The sequence below is a fragment of the Pelodiscus sinensis genome, unplaced genomic scaffold (genome assembly GCF_049634645.1).
Source record: "Pelodiscus sinensis isolate JC-2024 unplaced genomic scaffold, ASM4963464v1 ctg71, whole genome shotgun sequence".
Classification (NCBI taxonomy): Eukaryota; Metazoa; Chordata; order Testudines; family Trionychidae; genus Pelodiscus; species Pelodiscus sinensis.
The window spans coordinates 299,430-323,792 of record NW_027465980.1 but is presented as its reverse complement, the minus strand read 5'-3'; the positions used below and the strand labels follow the sequence as shown (position 1 = coordinate 323,792).

Here is a 24,363-nt window from a genome sequence, read left to right as displayed (position 1 = left end):
ATACAAACATGAGTTGGTAACGATGACCTCCCCATTTGCATATAAAAAACACTTGTACGTAAAAAGTAGTGTGCGAGAGCGTATGTTAGTAAACCTAAAGATTATCATCTGGTGGCACATTCAATAAGAGGACGTTACTCCTTGAGGTGTTGGGCTCATCCCAGAGCCACAGGTTGGAGAGTCGTCAGCTGTGGTCCAGCCGGACCGCGCATGCGTGGGGCGCATGCTGTTTGCACTGGTTGCTAGCTTACGCACAGTCCGGCTTCCCACCAGTTCCTCCTAACCGGATCACTCCTGAAAAACATAAGGAAGAAACTCCAAAGAGGGGAGGAGGGCGGGTCATGGAGCACCCACAGGGACACACACCTCAAAGAAAGATCGTTACTGCACAGGGTAAGTAACTTTCTCTTCTTCTTCGGTGATGTCCCCGTGGGTGCTCCACTTAAGGTGAGTACAGAGCTGTAGCCTCATCTACGGAGACGGGATCGGAGCCAAGATCAGTCTGCTGTGGGCAGCACCGCAGAGGTCAGTGCTGATGGCATAATCTTTAGCAAAAGTTATGTCCAAAGACCATGTCGCCGTGCGGCGATGTCTTGGATTGAGACTCCTTTGAGAAAAGCTAGGGAAGTGGATGTTGCTCTAGTAGAATGAGCTGTAATAGGCATAGATATGGACTTATTTTGTAAAGTATAGCATGTGGTAATACATTTCATGATTATTTTAGATATACGCTGTGAAGACAATGCTTTGCCTTTGGATCTTCTGTAAGAGCATAGGAAAAGCCGCTGAGATCGTCGAAATGGGCGAGTCCATTCCAGATAAAAGGCAAACGCCCTGCGAACATCTAAGGTATGTAGACGGGCTTAGTAAGTAGTTGCATGCAGTTTGGGGTAAAATGTTGAGAGTACTATCGGTTCATTGATATGGAATTCCAAATTCACCTTCGGCAGAAATTTTGAGTGAGATCGAAGTATTACCCCTTGGTTGGTGAACAATGTATATGGAGCAGCAGCTGAAAGAGCTGCCAATTCCCCAATGTCACATGTGGCTAGAGACTCGAAGGGTGGGTATGTGAGAGTGTCCAGAACGAACTCAAGATCCCACAGAGCAGGTGGTTTCCTGTGTGGAGGGTGTCAGTGCATTAAACCCTTCAGGAAGCGCTTAGTCATCAGGTGAGACATAATTGAAAAACCCTCAATTGACTGTCTAAATGCAGAAATCGCCGAGAGATGGACCTTAATAGATGAAAGGCCTAACTTAGAACGGAGTAAGTGGAGGACATAGTCCAGAATGCAATGAATTGGAGTGGACATTGCATCAAAATCATTGGCTATGCACCACAAATGGAACCGGTACCACTTATAAAGGTAAGTCTTTCATGTGGAATCACGTCTGCTGTGAAGTAATATTTGTTTCACCTCTTGCAAACAAAGTGCTTCTGTGCTATGGAACCAGTTAGGAGCCATGCCGTGAGGTGCACTCGGTTGATTTGTGATTGTGGCATGAACATCCCCGGCTGCATGAGCAAATCTGGTCGTTTGGGTAACTGATATGGTGGTCAGCGAGACATTTGTAGTAGAAGAGGGAACCACGTCTGCCTGGGCCAGAACGGAGTTATCAGTATCACGGTGGCCCTGTCATCCATTATCTTCTCCAGCACTCTTGGAAGAAGTGGGATATGAGGAAAAGCGTAGAGAAGATGATGAGTCCAGCTTATCAGAAACGCATCCCCCAGAGACTCCGGGCCCAGAATGGCTCTGCAACAGTATTTGGGACAATTTGCATTGAGAAGTGGCAAACAAGTCTATAGTGGGGTGTCCCCAGCATTGGAATATCACTAGAGCCACTCCCAGATTGAGTTCCCACTCATGTTGAGGAAACAGGTGTCTGCTCAAGGCATCTGCAATGGAATTGTCCTTGCCAGGTAGGTATGTTGCCATAACAGTAATTCTGTGACCGATACACCAATTCCATAGCTTCATGGCTTCTGCACAAAGGGATCTGGATTGGGCTCCGCCTTGTCGGTTGATGTAGTACACCGTGGTGGTGTTGTCGGAGAAGACTTGAACCGTCTGACCACAGATCCTTGGAAGGAATGTCTTGCATGCACTGAATACCACCCTGAGTTCCAGAATAATTATTGAACCTATGGTTAGAGAGACGAACAATATAGTTCGCCATTCTTAGTATGAGTGTGGCGGAAGAATAAACCTTTCGTCTGAAAAGGTCTAACTGTTTGGATTCTTTATCAGCAGCAGCATTCCTATATTGTGGCGTCTTGGATTTTTGCTAATCTGAATCCACCACCAATGAATTCGGTTGAGGGTGCATAAACAGAAATTTCATCCCCTTCAGGGAAACGAAATATTTCTTGTCTGCCCTCTTGTGAGTGGGCTGAGAGGATGCAGGTGTTTGACATATAGCATCAGCAATTTCTAGGATTGCGTCAAAGGGTAATGCCATTTTGGATTTCTGAGATTTCTGGAGGTTCTTCAAAAGCTTATGTTGCTTTTGTTGAACCTCCACCACATGCAGGTCCTGGTATTCTGCTACTCTTAAAAAGCTCCTGGAATTGTCGAGCATTGTCTACTGGAGAAGAGTAACCAGGGAACACTGCATCATCCGGAGAGGAAGAAGCAACAGAGTGGTCCACTGGGGACTGCTCCTGTGGTTGTGCCTGTTCCGGTGCCACTACTTGTACTGGTTCTGACTGTGCTTGAGAGAGAGGCACATTTGCAGACGGTGTGGAAGATCGAGTGGAAGCGCATGGTGGGGTGGCAAGCCTGGAGCTATTGCGAGAGTGATACCGGTAACGTCGTGGAGACCAGAAGGAAGAGTGCCCAGAAGAGTATCGTCACTCCTTATGATAATCACTACGGTGGTGATGATGATCACGATAGTAACGAGACTATGAATATGCAGGTGAGTATCATCATCTGTAATCATGACAATATAGAGATAAAGATGAGCATGTAGGCGATCTAAGTGAGCGAGATCTGCATGTGGTGTACGATAGTGATCGGGAACATCTGCAGTAACGACAAGGTGACGGTGAATATTGTTGAGAATGTCTTCGCAAGAGAGTGGTAGCATGAACCTCGTGTGTGCGGCTCAGAGAAGGCAGAAGGTGATCGAGGCTGTGGAGAGAAAACGAATTGTTCAGGGCCTGGTGATGAGAGTAACCTTGTGCCCAATGTATGATTAACCCCTGCCTGCAGCACTGACTGGTTCAACTCGGAAGGGGGGGGGAGAGCCCTGATGCTGCGGTTCTGTGAGCCGACGCGTGCAGAGGCTGATTCACTAGCACTTCGGCGCTTGCTATTTTCCAGCTGTGGAGTCAGTGCCGACGAAGAGGGTGATGAAGAGCTCGGCGCTGATGACGGAGAGAAGGGGTTTGAACCCCGCACCGAGGCAGCCGGTGCTGAAGGGATCTGTGCTGTAGTAGCCGGCACCGAAGCAACCGGTGCCACAAAAGCCGGCACCAAAGCGGCCGGTGCCACAGTATCCGGTGCCGAAGCAGCCGGAGCCGACATTTGCAGGGTCGATGCCGCTGGTGCCGATGTCGGCGCCTTCAGCGCTAGGGAACACACAGTCGCGGGTGTCTGAGCTTGCCTTTGTACTGGAGCTGGTGTAGATTCTGGTCTTGATGGCACAGCCATGGTCTGATCCGCCCCCCTGCTAGAGGTGGGGCTCGTCTCGGAAACACTGCGGTTCTTCCCTTGCCGCTCACCCTGCTGTGATAGCCTGGTTGGCTTATGACTCCCGCCCTTAGATGACACAGAGGGGAGAGTCGGGGTTTTTGCTGATGCCGAAGTCTTTTGAACAGACTGCCCCGGCAGCTGAGTATCTTCCAGCTGAAGTGCCTTGCTATATAGCAGCAGTTTCAGCCGCATCTTGAGGTCCCATCTAGCTCAATCGGTCAATTTCAAGCAGTGTGGGCATTTATGGGGTACATGCCCCTCGCCCAAACACTTCACACAGAGAGTGCCCATCTGATGCTGGCATCGCGTCATGGCACTGCGAGCACTTTTTGAAGCCGGAGGAACCCGGCATTATGAACTGAGGAAAAAAACAGTTTGTGTTTGTTTAGGTTTTTTTTAAACTAGAAACTGTTGAACAAACATTAACACACTAACTAACTTACTAACTATTAACTATTGGCTGACTAACTAACTATTTACACAATTCTTTCTTTAAACAGTTGAGGAGAAGCGAGTTGCTCCACCTGTTACCGTTGAACGGTAAGGAGGAACTGGCGGGAAGCCGGACTGCGCGCAAGCTAGCAACCAGCACAAACAGCACGCACCCCACACATGCATGGTCCGGCTGGACCACGTCTGACGACTCTCCGACCTGCGGCGCCGGGACGAGCCCAACACCTCAAGCGGAGCACCCATGGGGACACCACTGAAGAAAGTTGTTGTTATACACTGCACACAGCATCCTGTGTCCGGCTTTTAACACTTCTTAGATCATGGGTACTTGAGATCTAGACAGTGTTCAGTATTATTTAATCAGGTCAGTGACAGAATATCAGCACAGAGATGCGTAGTTTTGAATTTAAAAATCTCACAAAATCTCTTTCTGTTGATGTATAGACCCTGGATCCAAAGTAATATAAGAGGTGACTGAGGCCTCAAAAAGATAGTTGTTCACTTTATAAACACTCCCGGTTAGCTACATCACAGAAGGTGGCTGAACTATGTCAGCTGACTCAGGCTAGTGGGACTTGCAAGATGGAGCCTGAGTTCTGGGACACTCTCTACTCACAGGATATTAGAGGCTGGAAGTCTACACAGCACTAGCCCGCAGCCCCAGCTGCTGGCACAGACCAGATGTAAGTGTCTCATTGCTGTGTAGATATTCTCATCAAGAAACAGTCTAAACAACATTGTTGGATTATGATAACTAAGTTGAGATAAATGTCTAAAAAATAGATATTAAGAATGCTTACACAACTGCAACACTGAGAAGTCAAATCTAAGACCTTATAGTAGATCTATGAAAACATATCTTTCCAGTTTATTGACAGGAACTCTCACTTCTACAACTGGTTCAAAGTTACAGTGTGATCATTCATACATTTAATATGCCCCAATGACCTATAAAGAAAAACTGGCCAGGAGACATACTGATTCAGCCTGATAAGACAGCACTTTGAACAGGTCCTTCTCTACATCGGCTTTGTGCACCTGAATATCTGCCTCATCGCTGCTTCTCTTCATTAATTGAGCATATAGTTTTTCTAGACTCTGAAAAAGAAAACATAAGCACCCAGAGAGCTGTTACTCAACTGTAGCACTTGCTAGTAATAGTGTCTGTAGGAGACTGCACCTAACCAAAAACTTACATTTATGGCAATCACAAGAAATCCGTCAGCAAGGGCAGCTCTTCCAGCATCCACCCACCCTTTTCCAGTCTTCATAGTCATCTGAAGCAGAAAAAAAAACATGTGTTTTGTGACTATTCAACCATTTTCAAACTATTCAATGATGGATCTCATGTTGATGCATGTATCTTAGACAATAGAGAAAATTTCAAACCTTAAAATTTGTATGACAAGTGGCTCAACTATTTGAGTGCGTTCTGATGTAGTATAAGATCTGTAAGTCCTGTTGTGTTAATTTAAATGGAATATATGAGTGCAAACCATCAAATTGTTAACATAATGCTGTCACTGTCCAACAATGAGCAGTTTTAAACTAAGTTTGGAATTATGACACAGAGACCCCACTGACAAAGGTATGAGTCTGTACCAATGGTGGGCAACCTGCAGCCTGAGGGCTACATGCAGCCCATCAAGGTTCTCTATGTCACTCCCAAGACATTTCTGTTTACCATTGCCCATGCGCAGGGTTGCCAGATTCTGCTGTTTTCTGTCTATATAGTTTTTTTCCTACCAGTATTACTGAAGTGACATGCACATAAAGCAGGGCTACTCAACCTTGGAAGTCCTGGGGGCCACAATGATACTCACAGCACATGCCGAGAGCCACAACTTAAATGTGGCTGCAAATATATATGCAAATTTATGCAAATAGCTTCTTTCACACTGACAGGCATGAATACAAAGATTAAGGCAAGACTACACCACACACAGGCCCCATTTAAGTCAGTTCTGCTGATATTAATACAATGCAAGATTACCCGATTTCCACCCATATGATAGCACTGTTAATGAGCAATGACAGTCCAGGAATTTAACTACTAAAACACATATCAACAGAAGCCCATTATATTGACTACTTTTTTGTTTTGGGTTCCACCTGCAGGCTGTGTTGAGCCCCGCCTAAACCCAAACCACACCATGGGCTGCAAACAAATGGGTCGCGGGACGCATGTTGAGTAGCCCTGACATAAAGCAAGGGCACATGACGTGAGATGCATTCTAAGTGCACACAGCATTGACTATGAGAGCTCTGTACTCCCTCTGTATCAAATCAAAGCAACACTAGAATTCAATGAGCAAACCCCACAAAATCTAGGTGCGCAAGTGCAGTTAGCGAAACTATCCTGCCAAAGCCCCAGGTTGCTCAGAGCAGTTGGCTGCGAGGGTCATGTGCCTCTCTGTGCCATGTGCCCCTTGCAGGAGGAGCAGGGGAAGGCCAATGGAAGCTGTAATGATTATGGTAGGGGCAAGGGCAGCACGCAAAATCTTCCCGCCATCCCTCCTCCCCCGCAAGAGGCATGCAGCACAGAGAGGCTCATGGCCACAGCAGCTGACTGCTTTGAGTGGTCTGTGGCTACCGGCAGGCTGGGAGCCTGCCTGAGCGCTCTGGTGGCTTCCAGCCAGGAATTACCTAGGTAAACCCCTCCTCGCCAGAGGCCGTATAACCCACATATCTTCTGGATAGGGATGCAAAAGGTTAACCGGTTCCCTGGTAAACAGGTGACTTATTGGCCTGCTTACAAGGTAACCAGTTAATCGGCCCTGCTGCCTGAACCCTGCCTTCAGCCGCAGCAGACCCAGCTGGAGCAGCCCCTGTCCGCAATCGCAGCACAATCAGGACTGCTAGGGCTCTTGTGCCTCTCAAAGGGTAAGCACCCTAGAGCCAGGAGTCAGTTGGACTTCCCGCTGGCCCCAGGGCTGCATGCGGAATTCTGCATTCCTCCTTTAAAATGTACCAGAGCCCCAGCAGCCCGCAGTCACTGCCCCTGACCCAGTGGCCCCAGCAGGGTCTCTGGTACATAGCAAAGGAGGAATGCAGAAGTGCCTATAGACTAGTCAAGTAGTCAATGGAAATTCCATCAACTACTTGACTAGTAAATTAGTCGTTAGTTAACATCCTTACCTGTACTGATAGTGCTAGCCACTTAAGTTCCCTCTAAGCTGTGCAGTCATGAAGTTGCTATTAAGCCCCACCTAGGAGCTCAGGGTTGCAGGGGAAGGGATAGCTCAGTGGTTTGAGCATTGGCCTTCTAAACCCAGGGTTGTGAGGCCATTTAGGGATTTGGGGCAAAAATTTGTCAGGGATGGTACTTGGTCCTGCTATGAAGACAGGGGACTGAACTCGATGAGCTTTCAAGGTTCCTTCCAGTACTAGGAAATCTCCATTAATACATGTATTTTTTTAATCTCCAAGCCCCGAAAGCTGCTGCAGTCAGCAGGTACGCACCCATCCCACTGGCCCCAGCAGGAAGCAGCTGGAGGTAACAGGAAGGCACCCCTACCCAACTTAAAGCTGCTGCACTCATGGCTGTTCTGTGCTGGGGCCAGCGAGGGAGCGGACAGCACAGTAGGTTCAGCGCCTAGGTGGGGGACCGTGGCGAACCATTCTCTACCTTCACCATGCAGGCAAGAGCAGCACACACTTAGGGATGTTAAAGAGTGGGGGGGTTTGGAAACATGTAACCACTGAAATTTTCAGCAGTTAAACATTCACACGCAGGGGGAAAGGCAGCTCTCATGGAGATGTCTACCCCTCCCCTCGTGCTGCTCCTCAGAGGCAGCAGCACAGGAGCCACAGCTCCCTGTGAGCACCGGCTCCCCACGGAGCCATCTGCCCCTTAACCTACATGCTGCTCCCTGCACCAGCTCCCACATGCTCCCGACCCTGCTGTGCTGCTGCCTGTTATACAAAGGCAGCAAAGGGGGGCAGGCCCTTGCATGTAACAATGAAGGCTAATCAGTGAGCCCAGGCTCATCAGTTATCCATTTAACCACGTACACTATCACATCCTCAGTGCTCACAGTGTACAGCCTCATACTCCATCCCACCCCCAGGAGCTGTACCTGCTGGGTGCTTCTGGGGCACAGCACTGCTGACCAAAAGCCACCCAGGGTAAGCCAGAGCCTCAACCCTCCTCCCCACACACATCACCTTTAGCCCTCCCAACACAAAGCCACCTCTTGAACTCCAAAGCCCAGGCCATACCCCAAATATCACAGCCCCAGTCCAGAGCCTGTACCCCCTCCTGCTTTGAACTTGCAGCTCAGAATCTGTGCATCCAAACCCCAGGCCTGGGATCCTCCCCAAACCCGGAGCTACCTCTTGCATCCCAAACCCTTCATCCCTGCACACCCCAGAGTCCTCACCCTCACCCACACCCACACCCCAACCCCTGCCTCAACTTACAGCCCCCGTCCGCATGCTGTATTCCTAGTGATCGCTGTAGTCATGGTCTGGACCGCAGAGTCCAAAGCAGCCTGTAGAGATGGTCTTGACACTGTCTTGCCTCCTCAAGGAATACTGAGAACTCTGGACTGGAGTCCAAGGAATCAATTCCTGGAATTTTGCTAACGCACTGCAGGAATTGAAGGTGCCAGCAGCTGACGACTGCAACTACAAGTGACCAACCAACAGGAAGTCCTCCTGGCACAGATTTTACATTCAAAGGGTATGTCTACACATCAAAGTTAAATTCGAAATAACAGCTGTTATTTCGAATTAACTTTAATAATGTCTACATGGGCACTTAATTTGAATTTGGTAAACCTCATTCTACAAGAAGTAACACCAAACTCGAATTAGCTAATTCGAAATAAGTGCTGTGTAGACACTTATTTCGAAATAGGGGGCCTCCAGCCTTTCCAGGGTGCCCTAGTGGCCACTCCAGCCTCAAGCAAGAACATTCCTCTCTCTCCCCCACCCTCCCCGGAACCCTTAAAGGGGTAGACTCTGGCCACAGTGCCTGTGTCAGCTCCAAGCCTGCCGGCCCAGAGCCCGCAGTCACTGCCCCTGACCCAGTGGCCCCAAAACATGAGCCAGCAAGCCACTGGCAGCCAGCCCTCCACTGCTCCCCAGGAGTAGTCTGCCAGCTCCCTGGAGCCTGCCAGGGCCCAGAGAAGGTGGGAACCTTCCTGGTCCAGGGCGGAGATCAGGGTGGATCTTACTCAGGTTTGGGGAGGGGATCCCCCAATGTCCATGATCTCCATACTAGACGGAGGAACGTGGCCATCTATGGCAGGATAGCTGCCAACCTGGCCACCAAAGGCCACATGAGATCCCAGGAGCAGGTTCACATGAAAATCAAGGTGGTCTGGCGAGACACCCAACCCTGAGCTTCCACCTCCCCCTTCTTCCCCTTGCTTCCCCCTTCCAGCTCCCTCCTCCCAGGTTTCCCCCTCCCCTCTCCCATCCTCTTTCTTCCCCTCTCCTGCCTACTTTCTCCAGTCTCACCAGAGTTTCATCCCCTCCCCCGCCACTTTAGTTAAATAAAGAGAGGTTGTGTTCATGACAATATGTGTATTTTATTTGACATCAGGAAGCGGGGCTGGGAGGAGGGGTAAGTGGAAGGACATGAGGGAGGAATGAGGCACAAGCCTCCAGTGGAGCATACCAGGGAGGCTCTGAGTGCTCCTCAGGGTGGAAGCTCTGTCGCAGGGCCTCCTGGATACTGACAGCCCCCGATGGACCTCCCGGATGGCAGCCTGCAGAAAGTGCATCCAGGCTCACAGCAACATGTTCATGAGAAGCACCAGAGTGCCCAGAGGCAGCTCTGGCTCCATGTTGCAGAGTGTTATGATGCTCCGAGTGAGGGCAACCAGAGCACTCAGACACAAATGCTTTGCTGTTCTCAGCGACGCAGGCAAGCAAGTAGAGACACCTGGGAACCGGCTGCCCAGCGGAGGAAGGGGGGAGGTTGGGTGTCCCCCCCCTTTAAGCACAAGCCTCAGATAGTCTCAGGCAACAGTCACACAAAGACACTCCTGACCTGATGCCCTACCCCTGACCTGGTTCCGGCCAGCCTTAAATCTGATTCAGTGTCCACTCAGTGTGGAAGCAGTATTTAAAGTTAGCAAAACACTAATTCGAACTGCACTGTGTGTGTAGACACATTAATTAGAATTAGCTTAATTCGGATAAACTATTTCAAATTAAGATAACTCGAATTAACGCTGTAGTGTAGACATACCCAAACAGATCCCATTTCTTTGCATCTTTGGACTTGGGAGTGGGCCTGGGCTGACCTTTGCTGCTCCTTGTAATTCGCCACACTGTCTACTAGCATCCCTGATTGAAGCTGCATGAAAAGGTGTTCCTTTTTAAGAAACAAAATACTTCCTTTCTACCCCGAGCCATCCGAAATATGAAGGCTGGTGTCTATCAGAGCATCTTTGTGTTGGCCTGTATCATTTTTATGAGTGGCAGAGCCAGCCTTGAAGGACCCTCTGGGGCTGGAATTGTGTCAGTCTTCCACCACTTCATCTGCTTAAAGGTGGAAATTTTGGGCCACCCATTAAAGAACCTGGTAGGCCTTATTGTCCATAGTAGGGAATGTAGTGGTGGAGATGCCTGCCACTGCCTCATCTGGTGATGACAATGACAAAGCTCTTAGTACAAGGTCCTCCTGTCCTTCAGGCTCTCTGGACAGTAGCTCAGGCATGACCGCACTGTGAGAAGTGGATTGTGGCAAAGGTATATTCTGGGATAGTGGCTCAATAGGTGCAGTCCCTGAAGCAGACCCGGTGTCCACGACCTGTGAAGGACTATGGTAGTAATCGGGGGTCTGACATGGTACCAAGGTGGCCAAAGTGCACACAGTGCACACACCACCAATGCTGCTCTGAAGCCCTACCCTTCAGCCTGATAAGCCCAAGGGATCCAAAAGGTCAGTTGAACTAGACCCTGCTACTGTGGGGGCCAGGAAACCATTGACACTGGCATATCCTGTGACCTATGGTGCCAGGACCAAGATCTGTAACAACTGTGGAATGAGACTAAAGATTCAGCCCTGGAGACCAAAGAATACTCCATGCTAGACCACAGGGGTGTGGATCCCAACGAATGATACCACAGCAATGGAAAGCCTCATCATAGCATCATCAATTTGCCTTTGTGCTTTATCAGCGGTGGTGCCGTCTCTGATGCTGTGACGGTAAAAGGGGGCAGTGCTGGTACTGTCAGTGATGCCATCATAATTGGTGGTGCCGTCACTGGTGCCAGTGCTTGCACTGCCGCTTTGACCAGCTCCTCTCATTAGGCCAGAGACTGTGCCGTCATGGCTATAAGGACCCATGCTACCTCAAATATGTCAGTTGTCAATAGGAGGTCACCATCCTCCTCCAGCAGCTCCCTAGTATGAGAGTCTCAGAGCACTGGTTGCACCCCACTATTGTCTCTCTGTGGTGTCTTGGTAGAAGACTGACCTCCTATCTGCCTTCTTTTTCTCACATGGCACCAGAGTCTGGGAGCGGTGCCACACACTCAACCCCACCTTGTGTGTTTGGGAGAGGTGCTGGTAGAAGGAGCATCTTTGATGCCGAAGAATCCCACACTAAAACCAGAGCACTGCACACCGCTATTACCATAGCCAATTCCGATGCTAGCTATGGCCAAAGAGCAACTTCCATAAAAAGTAGGTTGAGGTGACAGTCTGGCTCCTTGGACATTAGGAAAAAATTCCTAACTGTCAGGGTGGTCAAATATTGGAATAAATTGCCAAGGGAGGTGGTGGAATCTCCCTCTCTGGAGATATTTAAGAACAGGTTAGATAGACATCTGTCAGGGATGGTGTAGACGGAGCTTGGTCCTGCCTTGAGGGCGGGGGGCTGGACTCGATGACCTCTCGAGGTCCCTTCCAGTCCTATGATTCTATGATTCCTTCTTTGTTCAAGGTCTAAAGCTCCTGCAAATGGGGCACTTGTTGGTTTGATGGCCCTCTCCCAAGCACTTATGGCACACCACAAGCAGATCACCTTTAGCCAGACATTTCCACAGCTCTCATAGGATTTAAAGCCCTGAGAGTAAGACATACCACAGTTAGGGGGAATAAGATAGGGAGGACTCCCTAAAATGAAACTTAACTACAAGCTGGACTTCCCTGATCTGGCACCCTCGGGACCTGACTAGTCCCGGATGAGAGATTTTGCCGGACCAATGGAGGTTACATCTAGTCCTCCATGTTACCAGCCCCCCCCAGACCTGGACAGACCACCAGCCTTCTGGCCACCATCCCCACCCCCCGATTCCCCTGCCAGCCCCGCTGCTCTGCCAGTCCTCCCCCCACCTTCCCTGCTAAGCCAGGCAGCCCAGCTCCCTGTGCACTGGACTCCTGGATGTGCCAAGCAGCCCTACTGTGGCAGGCCAGGCCACCCCGCTGAATTGTGCCGACTCCTGGACGCGCAAGGCTCCTGGCCCCTCCGAGCAGCATCACTGCAGTATGCTGGGCTCCTGGCCCAGCCAGGTAGTCCCATTGGGTTGTACCTAGCACACCTGGCAGCCCAGCTGCAGGAAGCCCAGCCTTCAGCCTTCCACTGGAACTCTCTGGTCCTGGAATATCCCTGGTCCTGCTGGACCACAGATGTTGCTGGACCAGAGAGTCCCGGTTTACAGAGGTTCAACCTGTAAAAACTATAATTATTCATGATACTAGAGTAACGAAGAGACACTTGCAAAGCAAGAGAACAGAGTTGTTCTAATGACCATCATGAGTGATAAGAAGGAACCAAATAAGCAGCAGGTCAGCAGTGGTCTATATAGACTGCCACTGAGGCACTACTTGAAGGCGGTCCACAGCTAACTGAACAGATATCAGTAGGATAAAAACATTACAATGACTGCACACATGCAGGAGTGGCCCGAGGCCGGCTGCAGCAGCTGGCGCCCTAGGCGGGGCGGTGGAGTCGCCACCCTTGCCTGCATGGCCATCAATGGCCATGACATCATCACAGGGCGCCCCTGGCGCCCAATGACATCATCATCGGGCACCCGGGGCAGCAGCGCCCTAGGCAACTGCCTAGCTCGCCTAGGCTCACGGGCCGCCCCTGCGCACATGGCACACACACACAGCTGTTGGAAGGCACATGAACTGTAATGCGAAGAACAATAGTTCTTGTTTTGTCCATCAATTAGGCTTAGTGTCTGAAACCCCAATTTTGGTTTACTGATTTCCAGTTCCACGTTTTTCCTGTTTACCAAGCATGATCTTAACATAGTCCTTGAGTTATATCAGTAGGTCTTTTTGCTTGGACTAATTCAGTCTGTCTCATTTTTGCACTTTTCCCATCAACATTTGCTGTTACAAGTTACTGCGGCATTTTATGAACTTACTTTATTAGCTCAACTATAAAAATGAGTACAATATCCACTTATCACAACAGGATATACTCTTGTCCATTAAGTACTGAAGCTGTAATTTACTTCTTACACGATATTTTTATTGGTTGGGTAAGGCAGAGCTATTGCAGTTAATTTCTATGTGGGAAACCTCAGGAACTCATATTCTCAGCATGGACTAAGCTTTCTTTATGCAGGTTTGCTATGGAAGTCAAAGTTTATAATGCTTTTGCTGAGAAACTCCTAACTATAATAGCTTAACCAGCTGCAATTTTATTAACACAGGACCAACTTTAACGGATATATCCCTCAAATACAATTCACTCACTTTCCTGAATTACACTATCATTTGAAAGTACCTTTCCATCATTTCCCTTGGAAACCACCATACTGCATCTGCATTCTCACCATTTAGCTAGACTTACCAAAATCTGCCTTCGCACTATCTCCTCTGGAGGATCACTGCTTTCACACAGGCATGCTAGCCTGCAGGAAACATGTCGCACTGCAAGAAAACAATGCACACATACATAAGGATGGGCCACTTCCCCTATTCTTTTCAGACCTTAACTCCAACTCCAAAGTCAGATTATGAAAACAACAGAGAAGCTACTTCACTAACTGATGCAATGAGAAAAAAATCATTTCTTAGGTAAGAAGAAGTTACTCACCCTGTGCAGTAACGATGGTTCTTCGAGATGCGTATCCCATGGGTGCTCCACTGCAGGCGTCGGGCTTGTCCTGGTGCTGCAGATCGGAGAACTTTTCTAGCTGTAGTCTGCCGGACCGCGCATGCGCAAAGCACGGCTCATGCCTTTTCACGCCGTTTGTGTGCGTGCGGTCCGGCTCCTGCCAGTTCCTCCTGATCCTCTTGGTCCGAAAGACATAAATAAGAAACTCCAAAGAGGGGAGGAGGGCGGGTCGTAGAGCACCCACGGGACACGCATCTCGAAGAACCATCGTTACTGCACAGGGTGAGTAACTACTTCTTCTTCAAGCAGTGTCCCGTGAGTGCTCCACTGTATGTGAATTCGCAGCAGTAGCCCCTGTGACAGAGGAGGGTTTGGAGCTATCTTGCCGCAACCGTGGACAGCATCGCTGTCACCAGTGCCTCATCTGGTATGTGAAGGTTGAGGATGGCATAATGTCTGGTAAAAGCGAAGCGTGAGGACCATGTAGCAGCCCTGCAGATGTCTTTTAGCAGCACGCCTTTCAGAAATGCAGTTGATACGGCCATTGCAGATGTTGAATGGGCTCTCGGTTTTTGTAATAGCGGTCTATTTTGTAAGATATAGCATTTCTTTATGCAGTTCACTAGGACTGACAAAAATGCACTGTGCTGACAATGGGTGGCCCATAGAACATTCAGCCATAGACACTAAAAGCGTATTTGCCTTCTGAAAGGGTCTAGTCCTTTCTATGTAAAAGGCCAACGCACATCTGACGTCAAGAGTGTGTAGACGTGTTTGTTCTGCCGAGGTATGGGGCTTGGGATAAAAGGTAGGAAGTACTATCGGTTTGTTAATGTGGAACCACGAGTTCACTTTTGGGAGGAAAGTGGGCTGAGGGCCTAAAATGACTTCCTGATCGGTGAACACTGTGTATGGAGGAGTAGCTGATAAGGCGGCCAATTCACCAACTCTTCTCGCAAGGTTATAGCAAGTAGGAAGGTAACTTTAATCGTAAGGAAACGTAAATCACACGTGGCTAGTGACTCAAAGGGCTTACATGTCAGAGCATTAAGAACTAGCTCTGGATCCCACAGTTGTGCTGGTTGTGTGCAATGTGGAAAAAGGTTAGTCATGCCCTTCATGAATCGCTTTGTCATTGGGAGAGAAAAAACAGACTATCCATCCACAGAGTGGCGGAAAGCGGTGATTGCGGCAATTTGCACCCTAACGGAAGCACAGATGAGAGAAGAGTCTCTGAGATGCACAAAGTAATCCAGAATCCGGTGGATGGGAGCAGAGTATGGGTCTAAACATGTCAGTGAACACCACGCAGAGAATCGTGCCCATTTATGAAGGTAAGAGGATCTTGTGGATAATTTTCTACTGTGCAGTAGGATGTGTTTGACCTCTTGTGAGCAAATCATCTCTGTTTGTGGGAACCAACCAGGTACCAGGCCATCAACACCAGAAGGTGGATTTGAGGATGGAACAAGAGCTGGTTGTTCTGGGAGAGTAGGTCGTGTCTCCTGAGCAGAGGATACGGAGAACGATCCGACATTCAATAAAGGTAAGGAAGTCACGTTTGTCTTGGCCAGAAGGGAGCTATCAAGATTACAGTGGCTCTGTCCATGAGTATCTTTCCTAGAACTTTGGGAATGAGAGGTGTGGGAGGGAACACATATAGTAGATGATGGCTCCAGTAGCATAGGAAAGCGTCTCCTTTAGAACCCTGTCCGATCCCTGCTCTCAAGCACTATTGGGGACATTTGGCGCTCGTACGTGTGGCAAACAGGTCTACCGTTGGAAAGCCCCAAGAATGGAATATGGTTGAGTGCATGTCCGGGTGCAGCTCCCACTCGTGTTTCATGGAAAAAGTCTGCTCAGTGCATAGGCCATGGTGTTCTGTTGACCGGGTAAGTATTCGGCAATGAGGGAGATTTTGTGCTGGATATACCAGTTCCACAAACGTATCGCCTCAGCGCAAAGCGACTGGGATCGGGCTCTGCCCTGCCTGTTTATATAATGTACCATTGTCATATTGTCAGTAAGAATTCGAATGACTTGACCGTGAATCTTCGGAAGGAAGCCTCGACAGGTGTTGCGCACCGCCTGCACTTCTAGGAGATTGATGTGCATCAGCAACTCCGCGGAAGACCAAAGCCCCTGCGCTTGATCGTGTTTCAGGTGTGCGCCCCACCCTAGCAGCGATCCATCGGTGGTTAGTTGTATTGTCGGTTGTTGATGATGAAAGGGGATGCCCGACAACAGATTTTTGGGAACAGTCCACCAAGCTAGTGGGTCTCTGATGTAAGGAGGAATTGTCACCCTTCTGTGGACATCTCTAGCATTTGGAGTGCATACTGCTGCTATCCAGTGCTGGAGACAACGGAAGTGTAGTCTCACGTGTTCGACGACGTACGTTGTGGCCGCCATGTGTCCCATAAGCTGAAGAAATTGAAGTATAGATGGTTTGGGACTGGTGGTAATAGTTTGTATAAGATCTTGTATTGTTTGAAACCTGGTTGTCAGTAAGAGGGCACGTGTCCTGGTCGAGTCGAGATGAGCACCTGTGAACTGTACTGACTGGTGGGGCGTCATGGCCGATTTCAGAATGTTGAGGATCAAGCCCAAGGCCTCAAAAACCATTTTTGTGACATTTGTCACGTGAAGGGTCTCTGCTGCTGAAGGAGCTCTGATTAAACAATCGTCTAGGTAAGGGAATATCATTATGCCCAGACAACGCAGGTAAGCTGTAACTACTGCCAGAGTCTTGGAGAAAACCCTGGGAGCCAATGAGAGACCGAAGGGCAGGACCCTGTATTGGAAATGGTCTGCGCCTAATTGGAATCGTAGAAATCGTCTCTGGGCCGGGTATATTGCCACATGAAAATACGCATCCTGTAGATCGAGGGACGTGAACCAGTCGAGAACCAGCCACCACCCCCCACCCCCACCTCCAATTTTTTCTCCGTGAGTAAAAACCCCTGCCTCTGAACTCTTTTGGGACTGTCTCTATTGCTCCAATGGCCAGAAGGCGAATTACCTCTTGTTGTAGTAGAGGCTCATGAGATGGGTCCCTGAAAAGGGACGGGGTGGGGGTGGGGGTGGGAGGAGGTAGAGAGACGAATGGGATGGTATGTCCCAGCACCCATCTGTCGGTGGTGATGAGAGACCATCGGTGTTGGAAGGGTCTCAGACGATGATGGAACAGCGCATTTGTAGTATTGGGATGGTTGCTGAGCGGAATGGTCCATAGTCCTGTGACAGGAGTGTCAAACTTGCTGTCTGGTATTTAGACGGCCAGATGGTTTTGGCTGAGGTCTTCATCTCTGTTGGCGCTGCCGGTTACGTTGTTGGTCCTGCTGCCTGCATTAGGATGGTTGAAAGGTGAACGGTCTTTGCCTCTGATAGGAAGTATACCTCTCACGATGGAAAGGAGGTATATACAACCCTAGAGTCTTGAGTGTAGTTCTCGAGTCTTTACCCGAGTAAAGAACCTGATCAGTTTTGTCCGAGAAAAGATTCTGCCTATCGAAGGGCAGATCCTGAACTTTGGATAGGAGGTCCTTTGGAACGGCCACCTGCTACAGCCATGATGCCCTGCACATAACCACGGATGTGGCTGTGGTACGCACTGCAGTGTCCACTGTGTCCAAGGCTATATGAAAAGCTGTTCTGGAAGCTGCATAGCCTTCTTGGACTACTGCTTTAAGGACCTCACGCTTACTATCAGGTTGTCACATTGCTGAATTGGAGGGAAGCAGCCAGATCGCTGCTGCACCCCTAGGTGGGGGTGTTGGCCCCAGAAATTGGTATGGGGGGAGCCATGTGGGGTATTGAATGGGAGCTTATTGTTTGTTAATCTTATGTACACTATTTATGTGAGTATATAATGTCTATGTGTGTAGGTAGGAATCTGTAATCTGTGTGGAAGCTGAATATTTCTGTGAATGTGGTTAAGCATGGCTATGGACAGGCTGAGTAGCAAAGCCCTGTGGAACAATGACTCTCAATAGGCTATGGACACACCCAAAGAATGGGATTTGTCACCTGAGGGCAGCCAGCAGGAAACATAGAGATTGGCCTCTGACCAGGTGACTTGCTGCATACAAGAAGAGGCCAGGAAGGGAATAAAAGAGGCCATGTGGTCGATGCCATTTTGTTCTCAGCTCAGCACTTCATCCCAGAGGCAGCACTGCAGGGATTGAAGAGCCCGGAAGACCTGTGAACCCATCCTGATCGTAGGATGTGCAATAAGAACTTTTAAACCAGCAGCTGCAACATCTCTGCTAGAGCCTGCATCGAGAACTGGGAGATTCGGTGCACGTAACGTACTGTACTTTAATAACCTTACTCTCATGCTTTTCTTTCCTGTAATAATAAACCTTTAGATATAGATTCTAAAGGATTGGCCCAGCGTGATTTGTGGGTAAGGTCCAGAGGGTAAATTGACCAGGGATCTGTGGCTGGTTTCTTGGAACCGGACAGAACTTGTTCGGGGTAGGTGGGATTGGGTGCTAGGACCCCCCACCTGTGTATAGGCCCGGGGCCATCTGGGGCACGGATATTGCTGGGGTGTCGAAGGGGTTTTGCTCGGGAGGCTTCAGGCAGGCTGCTGAAGCGCTCTGTGAGACTGGTTTGTGGCCTGTTTGGAGAGGTCGCCAGTCAGGGGGACTGTAAAGAGCCCCGGATTTGAGCAATTCGCCCTGAGCGGACGCCCTAAGCTGTGCCCAGACACGGCCCGGCCCGTCACACAGGTAGATGCTCCAACAGAGGTACTAGCTTTGAGTAGTTACCAAAGCTAAGATTACTTAATAATGCAGAATAGTTGGCCATACAGAGTAGGAGACAAGTAAATCTTTCGTCCAAAGAGGTCTAATTGCTTCATGTCTTTGTCCGGCACATTAGGTCTTTGTTGTGAGCCCTTGGTTCTTTGTTAGGCTGCATCAACAACCAGGGAATTCGGTTGGGGATGGGTGTCCGTGTTTTTGTTAGTGACTGGTGTCAAGGCTGGCAGTTGCCATATATCGTCCGCAATCTCCAGGATGGCCTCATCTAGTGGGAGAGCCACCTTGGCCTGATGTGATGGCTGTAAATTTCTGAGCAGATGGTGGGATTTCTGCTGGACTTCCGCAATCTGTACCTTTTGTGTGTCTGCCACTCTTCTGGAAAGGTCTTGGAACTGTCGAAGATCGTCGGATGGTGACCTGTCTCCTTGGAATACTGCATCATCGGGCGATGAAGAGGATTGGTCAGTGGGGGACTGGTCCTGAGGCTCATCCTGTGCCGGATGCTGCTGTTGTTCGACTTGTGATTCAGATGGCTGAGAAGGTGGGATACCGGTCGGAGTGGGTGGTCTGGTTGTTGGTGGTAAAGACTGATATTCCCTGGTGGACAATATTTGAGACCAATGTGGAGAATCCGATATTGACGTATGTCAGGTAGATGAACGGAAGTAGTATCTATAGTAACGGTGATGCTGAGGCGTCCTGTCATAGTAACGCGAGCTACGCAGCGATCTACTATGATAATGACGTCTATACAAATCATAGTACCCAGAATGACCCGAACACGATGGAGATCTGGGGGATCAGGATCATCCCCTGGATCATAGAGGAGGTGGAGGTGACCAGTGATAGAGACGTTGTGGCGAGATGTGCGAAGAGTGATAAACTCTTTGTGATTGCCTCATGGAATGTGCGGAATGCGCCTAAGAAGGAGAATGCGGTTCCGGCGAGAATGACTACAATCCAGGGTAGGAGAGGGCGTAGGGATTCTCCGGGGTCTTCAACATGTGGCAGCAGTGATTCGCTCTGGTGAAGATGTAATTGGGGTAGAGGGTCGTGCAGACGTTTTGTACTCTACCCTTGGTGCCAAGCGTAGTGCTGTAGGGTTGTGTGGAACTGATGAATGACGTGGAGGTACATCATCTGGTGCCGGTGTGTGTTCCGGCACCGTAATTTCACTCAGTGCCAGCGAGTCGCTTGGTGCCGGTGAAAGAGACAGTGCCAGGGAGTCTGCTGGTGCTGGCGATTGGGTCAGTGCCGAGACAGCAGTCGGTGCAGCGAGGGCTGTCGGTGTCGAAACTGACTCTGGTGCCACACTCAGAGATGGTGCAGGGACCAATCTTGATGCCCTTTTCAGCATCGGTACCGGGGTTGGCTTTGGCGCCGATGGTGTTTTAGGCGTCAGATGAGGCAAAGTCGAGGGATGCAGAGCTGAAGTGCTGTGACTTTGCTTAGCCTTGAACAGGCCACACATAGCAAACGTGCCAGAGGTGCCTGGTTTGTCCCCCACAGCCAGGCCGCCTCTGTACAAAGGGATAGAGAGCGTGCTCCACCCTGGCGATTGACATAATACATGGTGGCGATGTTGTCGGTAAGTATACCTATAGTCTTGCCCTGGATATGCCTCTGGAAATGCCTGTAGGCATTGAAAACCACTCTGAGCTCTAGCAAATTTATGTGGAGGGATAACTCCACTCCCGAACACTTGCCTTGTACCTGCATAGTCCCCATATGGGCTCCCCAGATGATCAGAGACGCATCTGTTGTGATATGCGTGGCAGGAAAAGAATGGTGAAACGGGATCCCGGCTAAAAGGTTGTGCGGATTGGTCCACCACAGTAGGGAGGCACATACCTTGGTAGATGGAGAAATCAGCCTGGTGACTTGATGTTTTGTGGGAACTAAAGCCAGCCAGTGTTGAAGGCAGCAGAGATGTAACCTGGTATGATGGATTAAATAGGCCGTAGATGCCATATGTCCCATTAGCTGGTGGCAGGTGAGTACTGTGACTGTGCGACTGGTATCTAGTATGGTAATGAGGTCCTGGATTGCCTGGAACCTCTGAACTGGGAAATAGGCATGTGCTGTCACTGAAACGATGCGCGTGCCTGCCAAGTCCGGGATTTGTGATGGGATAACTGTGGACTTCTGTTCATTTATCATTAAGCCTACTGTGGTGAAAATTCGCCTTGCCGTCATTGTGCTTCCACAAGGGAATGGCCTTTTATAAGGCAGTCATCCAGGTATGGGAAAATGAAGACTCCCTCCCTTCGTAAGAGTGCCGCTACCACTGCAAGAGTTTTTGAAAATACTCTGAGTGCTGCTGATAGTCCGAAAGGAAGCACCCGATATTGAAAATGCTCCTTCCCTATTGTAAAGCAGAGAAAATGCCTGATTGCCGGGTGGATAGTAATATAGAAATAGGCGTCTTGGAGGTCGAGAGCTGCAAACCAATCTCCATTATCCAGAGCAGGAATTATGGAAGGGTCACCATTTTGAAACACTGCTTCCTTAGGTACCGATTTAACTTCCGCAGGTTAAGAATGGGTTGTCATCCTCCCGTTTTCTTCACCATAAGAAAATAGCAGGAATAAAACCCTCTTCCCCAGAACTCATCCAGTACCCTCTCTACTGCTCCAATGTCTAGAAGACGCTGAACCTTTTGTTTGAGCTGAGTCTCATGACAGGAGTCCTTGAAGAGGGACGGGGTGGGTGCGGTTGTGGGGGGTATGGATGTGAATGGGATGGCGAAATTGGAGAAGACAATTTCTAAGACCAGTGGTCAGAAGTAATGGCGGCCCACTGGCGATAGAATGGCCTGAGATGATAATGAAATACGGCTGGCCCTTGATGTTTCCTGATGACCATGGAGCATGGTTCGGGGCTCTTGACAACAAAGTCAACCCTGTTGCTTGTTTGTAGGTGTGACGGGGGCATGGCTGTTTTGGGTGCGCCTCCTTTGTGGGCCCTGTTTGGCTCACAATTGATCTAATGTTCGCTGTTGGTGCTGCTGCCTATAGTGAACATCATAGCATCTCTGGAATGGCTGATACTGCCTCCTGCGGTATGGAGGGGTATACATACCCAGAGTAGTTTGCGTGTCTTTCCCTGAATGAAGAACACCATCCATCTTCTCTGCACTTTTAATTTGTCAAATGGTAGGTCCTCCACTTTGGTATGTAATTCTTTGGGGATTTCCACAGAGTACAGCAATGACGATCTTCTCATAGCTATGGCGGTAGCCACCGCTCAGGCAGAGGTATCCGCCACATCTAAGGCAATTTGCAGTCCTGTTATGGCCGACGCGTAACCCTCTTGAACTATTGCTTTCAATACCAGTTTATTTGTCTCTGGAAGGTGGTCCATTAGCACAGTCAGTTTCAAATAGTTGTCGAAATCGTGATTAGATAACAATGCCATGTAATTTGCAATCCTTAACAAGAGGATGGCTGAGGAAAGCGAAGTTACTCACCTCCGGTGCAGTAAATGTCGTTCTTCGAGGTGTTGTCCCCGCGGGTGCTCCACTATGGGTGCTGGGCTTGCCCCGGCGCCACAGACAGAGACTTGTCGTTAGCAGTGTCTGGCCGGACCACGCATGTGCCGCAGGCTCGCAGCTTTCGCGCTCTGTCGCGCGGTCCGGCCCCGCCGCCAGTTCCTCGAAACCGCCTCGAAGTCTGTAAGAGACAAGCAGAGAGAGAGAGAGGACTCTGAAGCGGGGAGGATGGCGGGTAGTGGAGCACCCGCGGGGACACCACCTCGAAGAACGACAGTTACTGCACCGGAGGTGAGTAACTTCGCTTTCTTCTTCAGGGATGTCCCCGCGGGTGCTCCACTATGGGTGACTGCGTAGTGGTAGTTGCCAAAAGCGGAAGGAGGGCAAGGAGACCCTATTTATCTGCCGTGGAGAGCACCGCAGTCGCCACTGCCCCATCTGAATGCGAGAGAGAGATAGAATAATGCTTAGCGAAGGTCCCATGAGAGGACCAGGTCACCATTCTGCAAATGTCCTTCAGAGATACGCCTCTGTGGAACACTGTAGATGTGGCCATGGCTCTAGTGGAATGAGCGTGTGGTTGGGACGCAACCCTCTTGTTGCGTACGATTGCACTATGCATGCGGTTACGAGATTGGAGATTCTCTGGGAAGATAGACGTTGACCCTTTGACCTGTGTGCCAGGGAGACGAATAAATGGTCCGTAAGCCTGAACGGTTTAGTACGATCTATGTAGAATGCTAAGGCCCTGCGGATGTCCAAGGAATGTAGGGCCACGTCCCGTGGCGAGGCATGGGGCTTCGGGAAAAAGGTTGGCAAGATGACTGGTTCATTAACGTGGAAATTGGAGACAATCTTGGGTAGGAACCTCGGATGTAATCGCAGGACTACCCCATCGCTACGGAAAATCGTATATGGTGGAATGGCCATCATGGCGGAAAGCTCGCTAACCCTGCGTGCAGAGGTTATTGCGAGCAGGAAAACCGTTTTCAGAGTGAGGAATTGTAAGGATACGGTCGCCAGAGGCTCGAACGGTGGCCTCATTAGGGCGTCGAGTACCACGTCCAGGCTCCACACAGGAGGGACTGGGTTGCGTGGTGGGTCCATATTGATAAGGCCCTTGAGAAATCGTTTAGTCGTAGGATGGGCAAAGATAGAAACACCATCTATAGGTGATGTGAATGCCGATATTGCTGCGAGGTGCACCCTGATGGAGGCTAACGCAAGACCCTTGTTTTTTAGGTGCAATGCATAGTCCATTACGGAGGAAATGGACGGACGTGTCGGATCGTGGTGGTTCGAGGTACACCAGGAGGAGTATCTGTGCCACTTGTGAAGGTAAGTTTTCCTCGTGGTTTGTCGCCTACTTTGTACTAGGACGTTTTGGACTGCGGCAGAGCAGAGAGATTCACATGGGTTCAGCCAGTTAGGAACCATGCTGTTAGGTTCAGCATTTGTATCTGGGGATGTTTCAGGCGTCCTCGGGCTTGTGTGAGGAGGTCGTGGAGAGGCGGAAGGCGGATCGGTGTCCGCAAAGAGAGGCGATGCAGGAATGGAAACCAGTGCTGGCGAGGCCAATCTGGGGCTATGAGGATTATCGTAGCCCTGTCCGCCTTCAGCTTCTGAAGGACCTTCGGAATGAGAGGTATGGGGGGAAATGCATAAAGGAGGGGTCCGCGCCAAGTCACGAGGAAGGCACCCCTAGAGATGCGCGGCCCAGGCCCGCTCTGGTGCAGAACTTGTGGCATTTTGTGTTGGCGGGAGTTGCGAAGAGGTCAACTCGGGGACTCCCCCAACGTTGGAAGATGTCGCGTAATATGCCGTCATGCATTTCCCATTCCTGTTTCGAGTGGAAGTGTCTGCTCAGGAAGTCTGCCATCACGTTTGTGGTGCCAGGTAAGTAGGATGCCAAA

At 49.7% G+C, this 24,363-nt stretch overlaps 1 protein-coding gene across 7 annotated transcripts in view; it reads right to left on the bottom strand.

Moving 5' to 3' along the window:
- The window catches only part of TEX11 (testis expressed 11), a 211,306-nt gene that overhangs the window by 155,007 nt on the left and 31,936 nt on the right, over positions 1–24,363 (bottom strand). For 3 of the 7 annotated variants that reach the window (XM_075917646.1, XM_075917649.1, XM_075917647.1), the window contains exons 5-7: positions 13,925–14,004; positions 5,351–5,431; positions 5,133–5,252 (exon numbers count right to left, since the gene is read on the bottom strand). In XM_075917646.1, the coding sequence (XP_075773761.1) occupies positions 5,133–5,252; positions 5,351–5,431; positions 13,925–14,004 (281 nt within the window). The remainder of the gene's footprint in view (positions 1–5,132; positions 5,253–5,350; positions 5,432–13,924; positions 14,005–24,363) is intronic. The other 4 variants (XM_075917652.1, XM_075917653.1, XM_075917648.1 and 1 more) reach the window with 3 other exon arrangements.